At 39.8% G+C, this 13433-nt stretch overlaps 1 protein-coding gene across 4 annotated transcripts in view; it reads left to right on the top strand.

Moving 5' to 3' along the window:
* The window catches only part of LOC134646422 (diacylglycerol kinase beta), a 156088-nt gene that overhangs the window by 96170 nt on the left and 46485 nt on the right, over window positions 1-13433 (top strand). For all 4 annotated transcript variants that reach the window (XM_063500312.1, XM_063500313.1, XM_063500311.1 and 1 more), the window contains one exon: window positions 8899-8963. In XM_063500312.1, coding sequence (XP_063356382.1) covers window positions 8899-8963 — 65 coding nt within the window. The remainder of the gene's footprint in view (window positions 1-8898; window positions 8964-13433) is intronic.

Here is a 13433-nt window from a genome sequence, read left to right as displayed (position 1 = left end):
CTTTCTACTCAGGGTTGGGTTGCCATGGAGATGGGAGGCTGGCAAGGCCGAATCTGAAAGCTTTCACAGTCATCTGTCCTTTATCTCGCTGACTTAATTGTGGATGACATAGTGTGGAGCATGTGGCTGGCTCGGTCAAGGCACTTGGAGCTGTTGAGCAGAAGGTATAAGATGATTTTGTGATTTTAAATGACATAACACTTTATTTTGTACTGATAGGAAATTTTTCAAGTTGCATAGTTCCACAAGAAATAGTTTTATAATTGAGAAAAAAAATCACAAAGCTGTGTGTATCAATAGGATTAAATCAATTCAAACACTGTAGCTTTGACAGCAGCACCTTGCTGTTGCCGCATTGAGCAGTGAACTCACTGTGGGGGCTGACAGTATTACATTAGGCAGAGAGGATCACAGTAAGAACATCAGTAAGAACAATAGCAGCTCCATATATCTCTGCACTGTTGCATTTTACAGACCCATCGCTTACAGCACCTCTGTTTCTGTGTACATTTTAAAATCTGGACTTAATCAGTGAACGCAATTAATTGGCAGTTATTGAAATAATATATAATTCAACTGGTCATACATTTGTCCACGTAGCTGAAATTGAACTAAACTTGAAAGCATATTTACAACTTTGCCAAAACAATGCTAAAACTTGGTCAAAGTGAGAAAGGAAAAATCTTCTTCCATATCTCCTGAAAAGACATGCAGAGAAAGAAGTTGCTATATAATTGATTGAAAAAATACACTTCCTTTTCCAACCTTCTCAGATTTGCACCCACACCATTCACGCCGTGAGGTGTCCTTGCGTACCACTGGACCATCACAGAATGACACAGTGTCGTTCTGTGTAAAAGTTCTTGTGGTGACCCCTTAGCTGACTCTGTGGGACTGCACTCTGCCAGTAATTAAAAAGCAAAAAACAAAACAGGCACAATACAAAAAAGAACAAAGAAGGGAAATAAAAACAGAGAAAAGCAGATGAGAAAGTACGTTTAAAATAAAACAGGAGGTAAACTGACTGGGAAAAGAATGAACTCACACAAATAAAACAAAACAAAACAGGGAGATAAAGATGGAGGGAACACAAGACGCACAGAAAAGGGAAAGAAAAAAACAAAGGACGATAAATAAATAAGGTTTAATAACGGAAACTATAAATAATTACGCTGTGATCACAGGTAAAATATCTAGAGTGGTTGTTGTGTGACTGTTTAATCATAACAATTTCATAACCAAATAAAATAAATTCGTCAGTTTAACAGATTTACATTAGAATTCTTCCATATGTAAACATTAATTGGTAGATGGTTAAAATTAGATTGAATTGAAGTTTTTCTAATAGCCTGAAAAGATGACATTTCACCTTTCAATTTTAAGCCAGATTTACAGCTTCATAACGATCCTCACTGGTCATAAAAAAAAAATCATGAATAAATACAGAGGACTTAACCATCTCTGTACAGAGCCTGCATTGTACAACTTGCTAAAGTCTCTTCACTTGACCTGCAGCCTGGAAAGAATCTTGTGAAAAGAATTTGAGAGAAGGAAATCACACCATGTCAGCAGCCATTAAAGATGCCGCCTCATGTTTCAATGAGTAAGCTGATCCTCTGCAGTGTGTGCCCCTGTGTGGAAGTTGCTTTAGATAGGTGCACGGGTGTAGATGTGTATTTATGTGTCTGCACTTGAATGCACATAGCTGAGTGATGTGCAGTGCAAGCTGATTCCAATAACAGTGTTACTGGCCAGTTCCTATTGCGTACCACAGTCCCTGACTGTGGGGGTGTAGAATATCATGAGCCTCTTCAGATGGAAATATAAGTCGCTGGCCGCTTTTTAACCAGGACAGTGAGGAACTACATTAGGGCAAATAATATGTTGTTCACTATAGACACCACTGTTGCTGTCTTGAATCCTTATGCATATCATCTTGCCATCTTGATCCAGAAAAAGATTTTTCACTACAGAATTGCTCAGTCATATCACCAAATCTTGTTGCCTTTAGATAACATTTTTCCAGTTATTGATATTCAAACTACATTTTCTGAGAACTTACAAAACTTTTTGACAGAAAGTTCATGCTTGAGCTTGGAAACAGCTGACTCTTGGACAACCTCCTTGAGCTGAATAGTGAGTATGTTAAATAAAACAAAATAGACCAGATTAACTACTCAGATTTTCCAAATTATCATCTTGTCTGTTAAACCCCATTCCTACAAGACTGCTCAAAGACGTCCTACCAATGATTACTGCTTTGATCTTAAATATGATCAGTGTATCTCTGTTAATGGGCTTTGAAGTACCTTTCGCCTTTCAGGTGACAGTAATTAAACCATTGCTTGAAAAGCCATCACTTACCAACCACAACACTAATAAAGGTAACAAATTATCTTATTAATTTGCTACCTGATAGTCGCCTCATATCTGTGCTTGTCCTGTTAGACGTCAGTGCAGCGTTCAATACCATTGACCACAATATTTTACTACAGAGATTAGAACACGCCGTAGGTATTAAAGGTGCTGCACTGCAGTAGTATGAATCATATCAATCATATCAGAAGAGTTCTGCAGGGTTCTATGTGAGGACCTTTTCTCTTTGCATAACGTGTGTTTCCCAGTATTATTAAAAGGCACAGTATACATTATATATGCAGATGATACTCACCTTTACCTAGCCATCTCTCCGTGACACTACCCAAAATACTGCAGGCTGGAATGTCTCAAAGACAGGATGACTAATATAAATTATTCTAATAAAAACAGCTAAAAAAAAAACCCTCAAAATCACACACACAGACACACACAACACACACAAACAAAACAAAAACAAACAAAAAGGACAGGACCATAACCAAATAGAGGGCTTAAACAATAACTTTAACTAGAATTTAAAACATAAACCTATGGTTTAAAACTCAAGATGATGACAGCTGATACATAAACTGACCTCATTATTAAAAACTTTAATGATGTAATATGAACATCCATCGTTGGAACAGTGTATATATATATATAAATATATACATATGACAGAAAGGAAAAAGAACAGAATAATTGGTGTAAATGGTATGCCATGTTTTCATAAATTCAGAGACTGAAAACGGCATCAGTTGAGAAACTTACCTGGCCAGTGGTGCATATAAATTTGTGTTTGTGTGTGTGTGTGTGTGTGTGTGTGTGTGTGTGTGTGTGTGTGTGTGTGTGAGGGTAAAGGAGAAAGACAGAGAGAGGGATAGATAGAGAAAGAGGAAGAGAGAGAGAGGGACATGGAGTTATTCTGGCACAGACTGAAGGTCAGGGGAAGTATCAGTCACAGGAAGTCAGCGTCTGCCAGGTTCAGGCCAGGTTACCACAGTAATGAATGACCGTGCTGAGTGACACCTGGCTGGTCTTAAAGACAGGAGGAATAGTGCTCAGGGATGGTCTAACATGTGGACTCAAAAAGACACATCTAGACAATCTTTAAAGTCTTAAATATGTCTTCATAACAGAATTATAGCAGTTGCCAGGTTGTACAGGTGCAAGGCATAGTCATCGACTAATTAGTCCTCCTTAAAGGACTAATAAAACAGTAGATTTTCACTCGCCAAAGAACAGTCTTCCATGATGGTTTGTGCTGAATATCAAGTCATAATGTTATGGCGTTAGTGTGGCTCAGTGATGCACAAATTATCTAACATTAGCGAGCTTGTGTTAGTTAAACCACTGTCTCCCATTCCACTTTTAAATACTGCAGGAACAACAAGTAAGTGTGCAGTCTGAGAGCAGAGTGCTCTATTGGGGTGATACGGTACTGTGAGGTTGGTGTTTCCCCATCCAGGGCGCCACATGACTAATTACTATAGTTATTACTACAGTCTATCAATTCATAAGTGATATAGAAATGTTTAGCTTTCTCTGAATCAAACATGCTAAACTGAGCATTCCAGTACAAGAGTATCATAGCATTTCTCTTTGATATTAAGTTAACAAATATAGGGACTCAAAACATAATAGGGGCACACTGACAATGTATTCCTCTGCCGGGTACTGTGGGCCCCACTGATGTGACATTTTCCATCCACCAGTTTTGTTGTTGTTTGTCACTCTCTATTCCTTTCCTCCTGTTCACCTCACCCATCCCCTAGAAGCTCCTCTTTCCCCCACACACACCATGAGCAAAACTTCAAACGGCAAGATCAAAACAACCTTGATCACATAGGCAACTACAGGCAATGGCAAATGTCACATATTGTTACTGCTAGATTTATCAGGAGGACAGAATGCGTAAAAGTTGTGCTGGTCAGTGTTCGCCTGTAGCGGTGGATTCGGGGCAGATTTAGTGACATGGAACAGCCTGTCACGTTTTAGAAAGCTCTGCAGCTACTTTGTGTTGTTGTCTGACCCTGGTCCGTATGCTGTCCTACAGACTTTGCTCGTAATAAACCAAAATCAATACATAAACAAAACTCCACCATTTCTACACATGTGACAAACAGCTCCTTGGGCACAAATTTAAAGAAAAACAACCACTTTGCCCTCATTGAATTCTCACATGTTTATGTGTTTTTGTTGCTATGAGTAACCTTGCCATTAGATCAGAATAGGAAGGTTTTTATTTTATTTATACTGGAAACATTGTTCCAGTATCAGATTCTCGTGCTCTAAAAGCAGCAGATGCAGCTCTATTTTAAGATGTGAGATTTGCTGATGCATGGAGATCTCAGAACATTGCCCTAGTGTCTGATTGAGGAAGTGCGGTAGCGTCCATTCATGATTTTCAGGGTGACAAGTGAGGAAGCTTGTAATCGCACCTGTCCGCTTGCTTCGTCACAGCCTTCCATTGTCCTTGTTGCACCAAACTGAAACACCTGGACAGGCAGGCAGGATGCCAGCCTATCATCACTGGTGCTTTCACCTGTCAAAATTATGGGATGCACTTTGATCTAAATATATTCCTCCCCAACCCAGTGTGATGGCAAAACATGTAATAGACAGGCCAGTCCACCGTGTCCATTTCCCACTTTGCCTCTCTAACCACGTGAAATGGGCATGCATGCAGAAGTTGCCTAACTCCATGCACAAATTGCATGACCCAGCAGGGGGCGATGATATATTTAAACCCACAAAGTCGCTAGTGAGCAAAAAAACATGTTAAGTACATTCCAGGGTCCTTAATCACCAGAATCTATTAAGCTTGGATGATTATATGTATATAGATGTAAATGTGTTAAAAAATAGTCTGTTTAAAGGCTTTCATGTGATTATTTGCATGTTGGCTTGAAACAAAATACCTCACTCTTCTGTTACTGCAGATTACCGCAACGTTTTGGGAAGACGGTGGACCGCCGTGTCTATTACACACTCTGTTGTGATATTGGGTTGTCCTCCCTTATTACCAAGCATCTAAAATGAGTTGAGTTTATTAGACAAGAATTTACAAATATCCAAATTCCTGTTTTTCACTTTTCGTGTAAAGCTGTACTGTGGAAAGTACAGCTTGACCTTCCAAAACCTACATTTTTGCTAAATTATAAGATGCATGCTCGCAATTTTTCTCACAGCTTATCTAAGTGATGTTAGTGGATAAGATAAAAATTAGTAAATGACACCCTTAGAAGATGAGGTTATGATTCTGTGTAGTTAGCAAAAAATTGTATCAGCTTTCATATACATAATAGGCTACCTTCAAATATTGCATGAAATGTCTAAAAACATGGGGCTTTATTATTATTATTAGTGAGTGATGAAGAATTGGAGGGTTTGGGTTAGTTCTAGTTGTTAACAGTAGTGGTCATGGCCCAATCAAAGGTAAAGACAAATCATTATTTTTGTTGAGCCTGTGGAAAAGCAGCAGTACGACTGTTTCTAACTTCTAATTGGGTGAGCAGTTTAGGTCTTCCACTGCACACCATCTTCACATAATCAAAGGCACAAACTCAGGCCATGTAGAAATGTACTACAACTATACTCAGAGAAAGGCAGCAAGCAAAGGACCCCTGCAGGCACGCACACACTCCTTCATGCAAACCCATGTAGATGCATCGTTTTGGTATCTTTACTCACTGAGCGTCACCGTATCTGTTGTTAAAGCATTTGCGTTGTTTTTGTTCTTGATCTGTTCTCACTCTCTCTCTGTCCTTTGGTAAAGGTAACATGTTTAATGTAGCAGTGCATCATTACTGCCGCGTTTTGGTCGGTAAAACTGGTCATTACTTCTGTCAGGGACTTTTTTCCCCTCATTTGCATCTTCTCTAGCTGCAGGGCATTGAGAGTATTAACTTTTCATTTACATGTGTGTTGTGCTGAACTGTTATTTACAATATTTAAGTGGAAGGACTGCTTTAAATGAGAAGCCTGGCAGCATGAAAATAACATGCAAATAAGCTGTAAAGGGATTATATTTACATGTGAACTAGAGGATGAACATTTTGTCTGAGTAAATACTGCAGATTATTTTTATCTTGCTTTTATTGTAACTCCAACGGTATATATCGAACCAGCGTGTTGTTCTTTTTCTTCTTTTTAACATCAGTGTAGCATCCTCAAGGCTAAATGCTATGTCAATCGAAAGATAGTCAATTATTAAACATCATATGTATTACTTTAACATCTGTAAAGGCGACACATCCTGCTATCCAAATAGTCCCATGTAAGGTTTTGTTAATAAAATAAGACGATCCTCGGACTTTAGTGGAGTAGAAGAAGCTCTGGTCAAGCTCAAAGTTCAGATCAGGACTGCTCTGTGTCACAGATCTCATGCAATCAAATCTGTGCGTGTTCTGTGCGTGTTCTGTGCATGCTGCGGGTCTCCATGCATGTTTATGGTATTTTTGAGCGTCTGCAGTCTTAGTGCTAATTGAACTTGCCATTGTTGTTATTTATCTGGCTTGTAGAGTTAATATGATGGACGTATTTGAGTTGTTTTAAGAGGTAAAAAGAAACAAAACTGTGTACTTTAACATAAAGCACTATCAGGGGCTCTTTTGACTGTCAGGCTGTGAAAAATGAATCAAAGTGAGCAGAGGACAATATCATTTCTTCTTAGTTTCACATGGCAAACATTGATTATGTCTCTGCTGGCGGCTGCTGTTGTTTGTTTGCCTATTTAAAGGGGTCATACTGAGGCTGCTCTTGTGACTGATCAGGGGTACATTCACCTTTGGCCCAGAGGTGAGGGGTTAAATATACGGGGCAGGAAGGTGGGGTCCGGTCTAAGAGCAGCTTCAGTAAACTTGTGACCCTCAGTTCAGTGCTGTAATGTGTCATTAGCCTTAGCTTTATACTCCTCAGTGTCTTTGTGCTCTGTAGACTGAATTACAGCAGGAGATAGGAAGGGTTATTGTGGTAGGTTGGATCAAATTATTGTTTGATCAAAACACTGTCTTCATGCACAGCAATTTCAAGTGGGGGGAAATTGGTATGTAAATGGATGTAAATAACTATTATTTCTATTACTGATTACTCTGCCACTTATTTTCCTCTTTCAGTCAATTAATTGCTTCCTATTTAAAATATAGAAAATGAAATGAAAAAAGTAAAGAGAAGAAGTTTAACTTGCTTGGAAACTTTTGATTAAACTAGCTAGTTTTCTGTTGAATATGGCACTAACATTGGCCTACCAAAATGACTCCAAGAATGCATTGATGACTCATCCACAACGGCACAAAAGAACAAAGAGCAACATCTAGACTGCAGATCTCAGATGTCTCAGGTTAGACCGGTATTCATGATTCAGCAATAAGAAGGAGACTGGGCACAAATGGCACCTATGGGAGAGTTTAAAGGCAAAAACGGCTGCTGAGCACAAAGAATACAAACATTCATCTCACCTTTGCCACAAAAACATCTTGACGATCCCCAAGACTTTGGGGAAATATTCTGTGGAGTGACAAAAGTTGACATTTCTGGAGCAGTCTGGAGTCTCGTCGCGTCTGGCGGAAACAAACGTGGTGATGGTATGGTGTTGGTCTGGGGCTGCTTTCCTGCTTCAGGATCTGGATGACTTTCCATGACTGATGCAACCATGAAGTCTGCTCTCTACCAGAAAATGCTGAACGAGAATATCGGTTTGTGTTTTTCTGGCTTATTCAGCAGAACTGAAACTGAACTGAACTGAAACAAACCAGCAAATCCTACTCTGAATGGCTTAAAAACAACAAATTTAAACAGACCTGGCATGACCTCAAACAGACTGTTAATGCAAAAAAAGACAACAACAACAATAACAAAAGAAAAAACAAAACTGAATTTTAAAAATTCTTCAAAGAGGGGTGGGATAAAATTTCTCTAGAGCTATATGAAGGATTCATTGCCAGCTGTCACAAAAGCTTGATTGCAGTTTTTTACTTTTTTTACACAGGGCCAGGTAGGTTTAGATCCTTTTCCCTTCATCAATGAAATAATTTAAAAGCTGTATTTTGTATCAGTGTTGTGGCTCGGTGGTGTAGTGGTTAACACATTTGCTTGGTAAAGGTTGCTGGATTAATTCCAGCTGGAAATCCCCCTTTGGAGTTGCATCATGGAGGGTATCTGGTGTAAAAAGGCCAAATCAAACATGCAGTTTTTTGTCAGGTGCATGTAATTGACATGTATAGGTAAAGCAGTAAATATGCAACTATAATGAAGGTTAAGTTATGAAAGCCTTTTATGACATGGTTGTATATTTGGTAGAACAGAGTGGAGTGGGTACAGTAATTGGCTGATGAGTTTAGCGGTACACTCTCTGTCTCTGTTTTTACTGACTGAACCAGTAGCATTTCTGTTCTCATGCCTATTCTAAAAACAAACAATGACTGATGTATGACACCTTTTTTTAATGCTGGCACAAAGCTAAGTTTGCATTTGACCTTTATCCAGCTGTAATAACACGTAAGGTTAAATTCACAATGTCTTTTCTGTTTTCTCCTCCAGGATGCCTCAATCGCCCATCGCTTTCATCTGATGCGTGAGAAGCACCCTGAGAAGTTTAACAGCAGGTTAGTGAATGGGATATTTAGTGGGATTTAGCATAATATTTTGCTACTGCAAAAATTAGTTTACCTGCACCCAACCTCATACCATGAGATGATACAAAACCTCATAAATAACGAGTGACCTAGCACTTTAATCTGGAAACCCAGTTTCGTACTCCATAATTGTCACCGATCAATAACAGAACAAAACCTGCTGCAGAGAGGGGTCGATATATTGGCGGTGTTGACCTTATTTGAGTTAAAAGGGACTGAGCTAGAAGAGTTGCATAAACTCTGCTAGAGTACTCCAGGAGCTATGCTTTTAATTTCTTCATTTTATTTTCTAATGCTTACTTGTTCGAGCACACAACTAATTATGAAATGATCTAGACATCCAGCAGGAGAAATGAGTGAGGGAGACTGTGATGACGTAAATGGGAGTTGCATCATTCTCATGGTAGAGAAGACACCTTTAAAATGGCAGGCCAGGACAACAAGAGCTCAGCTGCCTAATTAATAGTTACATCATCTGGGTGGCCGCTTAAGTCTGATGAGAGAGAGGGAGACGTCAGAAGAGAGAGTCACGATGATCCAGAGTTGATGAAATACCATCGCCTGGTTCAGATGGATGAATTCAATCTCACCACACCAGGAAGACGTGTAAATGAGACAAAGTCAGGATTGGAGTCTCAAATGGAGTTTGAGAGTAGCTTGAGGACGTCATCAGAATTTTTATATCAAACTTTTCTGCATGTTGAGAAAAAAATTCTTAACCTTCCCCCATGTGTAAAATTATTGTGGGGCGCCCTTTCTGTTTTTCATAACTTTAAGGCACTGTGTAGATATCACAGGTCTCAGCCACACAGACTGTGTGACCATCTCAAAAAACTACTGTTTTCTTAACATAAGTGTAGTGATGCAAAAGGCCTTCTGACAGGCTCTGTTTGGAATTTTGTAGTATCAACACTACACCAGCATCCACCATCAGACAATTAAATAGCATTACATACAATACAATACAACTTTATTTGTATAGCACATTTAAAACCAGAGTGCCATTGGATTGTCTGACTTCTCTATCTTAGAACAATTTCTGTTGAGATAAAGAAAATGTTTGTGTGAGTGGCCTTTGTGACCCATTGTAAAGTTTCATCTGGTCAAACACAGAATAAAGAAGACAAACAGTAGACAATTAGAAAAATGAAGTTATTCCCTTGTAAAATACCCTCTGCCTCAAACCACAGGCTACTCACAAATTTGATCTATCGCTTTTTAAACATAGACTGTATATAAAAGATGGACATAGCCCCCATAACATCAACTCTGCATTTTGAAGCCTCAGTTGTGTCATTGCTGCTGCCATCCTTGTTTTTTGGGGTCACAGTGCTAATTTATCAGCTAACACGTGAAATCTTGATTCACAAGCTGTATACATAAACTCTGTGGACACTTTGTTAGGTAAACGTGTTCAGCTACTGATTAATGCAATTATCTTATCAACCATTTAGACTTGATGAAGACAAGCTGCTGAAGTTCAAACCCAGCATCAGAATGGGGCAGAAGGTGATTTAAGTAACTTTGCATGGGGCACGGTTGTAGGTGTTAGCTGGGCTGGTCTACTAAACCAAGCATCTCTGGGGTTTATGGAGAGTTGTCTGAAAAAGAGGAACTATACAGTAACCAACAGTTATCTGGTAGAAAAAGTCTTGTTGGTGTCAGAGGTCAGAGGAGGATGGCCACACTGTTTCAAATAGGAAAATAACAGCAAATCAAGTAACCACTCACTACAACTGAGTGCATCTCATAACACACAACGCATCAAACCTTGAGGAAGACAGCAGGAGAAAATCACACCTGGAAGCTGCTCCTGTAAACTAAGAATGAAAACTTGGGCAGCATGTGGTCACTAACACTGGACAGAAGATTGGTTGCCTGGTCTCCATTTCTCCTGCAACATTCAGGGTCCACGTAAACGACTTAAAAGCATGGATCTATCCTGCTTCGTATCAATGGTCCAGGCTGCAGTTGGTGGTGTAATAGTATGTGAGATATCTTCTCTGCACACTTTGGAAACTTTAGTAGCAAGTGAGCATTGTTTAAACTCCACACCCTGACTGACTTTATCTTACTGATGTTGTCGTCTATCCCTTTACGACCAATCTTCTGTTGGTTGCTGATTGCATGTCATTGCATCAGGTTATAAATGTGATTTTTGATGCTATGAAGTTGATCTTTTTTAAAACTGTGGGGACTGACTTGCTTTTATAGCCAGGCCCATGTGGCCATTAGAGGAACTCTAGTTTTTGGTACCTCGCATTGGCTTCATTTTTGAGCCCTGGAGGTTGATTGGACTCATTGTGATATCATGGAATTAAACATAAACCGAATGCCACTTTAGGAACATTTTGCATTTAAGCTTTATATCCGTGGCAATTTAAATTACACACACAAAAGGGTAAGTGTTCATGGACCCACGAAAAGCAAAAAAATGTTTAAAAAGCTGCTTCCTTTTCAGTCCAGCACCCTTTACTACACTTGTGAAGCAATCGTTCAGAAGAACAGTCAAACAGCAGCAGACTGCATCAGCCTCTGTAGACATAAACTGCTGCCCTGAGGGGAATGACTGTTGATGAAATCCTGCTTTGCTTGTTGTCTTTACTGTAGCCTGATGTGTATGAATGTGAGAACGTTCTCAAGTTTCTCAAAGCAAATTATGCAAAGTGTCCCCAGTGTGGCTGCATGCAGATCTGCACCTATTGTTTGCTTAAAAGCCGTTCTTTGTTTACTGTTGACCATGTGTGATTGTGCTAAAGTGCGCCGAAAAGCACAATCCCTGAACGCACTGCTCTGAAGGTTTGAAATCACAAGTTAATTAGAGAGTAAAAGCGGCCATCCTTCGTCGCAATGTGCAGTTGTACTTTGAATACTCAGTTCAGTGTAGGAGCTTGTTTTGAATGCCTCTCAGTCACTTGGGAACCAGGCTCTGTGTTTCATGTTGTTTGCATGATGGCAACAACATGTATTCCACTGGTTCACTCCACAGCTAATTAGCTGACATACTGTGGAAAATGAAAAAAATAGAGGAGCGGAGAGAGTATGAAGGGGTACTATAGAGATGGCTTGTTTACTCTTTGAAATTCAATAATTAATGCTGAAGTTTCCATCCTTGGTCCCATATCTGTTTCCAGCATCATAAAAGAAAGATACCGCCGCTCTCAGCGGACCCTCTCTTTGATCCATTAGGCAGACTTAGAAGATGTAAAGCATTTATGTGGACAGCGGGACATATTTAGCCCACATAAACCCAGAGGTTAAACACAGTAACCTTTAAAGCTCTTTGCTTTTCTACAAAATCTTCTTGGATGTTGCTTTTGACTGTCTCCATTGCTCTGAGAGCCTCTTGTGACAAAGATCAAACTGTAGCTCCAAGCGAGAGTGCGGTGACGCTCCGACAGCCTACTGTACAATATTTACAGTAAGCCTGTTGCTGGAGGTTATTGTTCTTCTGTGAATTTCCTTTTTCAGTACTGCAGCAGAGCACAAGACAGTTGATGGATAGCTGCAACTGTTCTATTGTTGCGTGACTGAAGTTTTGGCAGGGTAAACACCCCTCCATGTTTACAGCAGTTAAAACTGAAAGGAGTCAGTGTTGAGACCCAGCTATTTCTTTCTCTGTGGGTAAGCGCATGATAAAATCACCTTTGACCTGGCGAGAGAGGCCCATAGCCACATGTAGCACTTAGCTCAGTGCTTTATTGTACTTCCTGTCAGTCACAATCCCACATTGTCTGCATGTGTTTCTCTCACACACTTGCACCACAAACCATCCCCCACTATCTCAGGCCTACTGGGACAAGGGGGATGTGTGATTCCTGACACCTCAGCTTGTGCAGCTCCATCAGCATCTGATGGTCACAGTAGCCAGACCTCCAGGAGCCTGAAGCCCAGGTGCTAATCATTTCTCATGCTGTGGACAATGCAGTCTTTGTGTGTGTGCAACAATGTGTGTTATCCATTCTGGAACATTTTCAGGGAGGAGAGGAAATAATATGTTTAGAAAGTGATTTTTTTTAAATACTTAAGCAGTATAAATCATCTATCCTAACTGCTCTTATTCAGGCCATGTCCACACTATTACATTTTCGTTTGAAAACACATAGTTTTCTCTCCGTTTTGGCCTCCCGTCCACACTGAGACGGCGTGTTCGCTCAAGGAACACGGAGCGTTGTGAAAACACTCTCCAAAGCGGATACATTTGAAAATGACGTTTTCGCGTCGCAGTGTGGAACCCGGAGCATTTTCGAAAACGATGTAACATTTTAGTCATGTGATGCAGTCATGTGACCAATTAAACTAAGATAGCGGAGGGTATTATACAGCAGTTGTTTTGTTTGCTCTCAGTTTTGACAGCCCTATTAAAGATTAATATCAGTCTGTACATGCTCCAGATAGCTTTTCTTCAAATTCTTTAACTCTCACTCGCTTTTGCAACTT

Source organism: Pelmatolapia mariae, linkage group LG16_19, assembly GCF_036321145.2.
Source record: "Pelmatolapia mariae isolate MD_Pm_ZW linkage group LG16_19, Pm_UMD_F_2, whole genome shotgun sequence".
Taxonomy (NCBI): Eukaryota; Metazoa; Chordata; class Actinopteri; order Cichliformes; family Cichlidae; genus Pelmatolapia; species Pelmatolapia mariae.
Note: the sequence above shows the minus strand (reverse complement) of the source record. Positions and strands in the feature narration are given on the sequence as shown.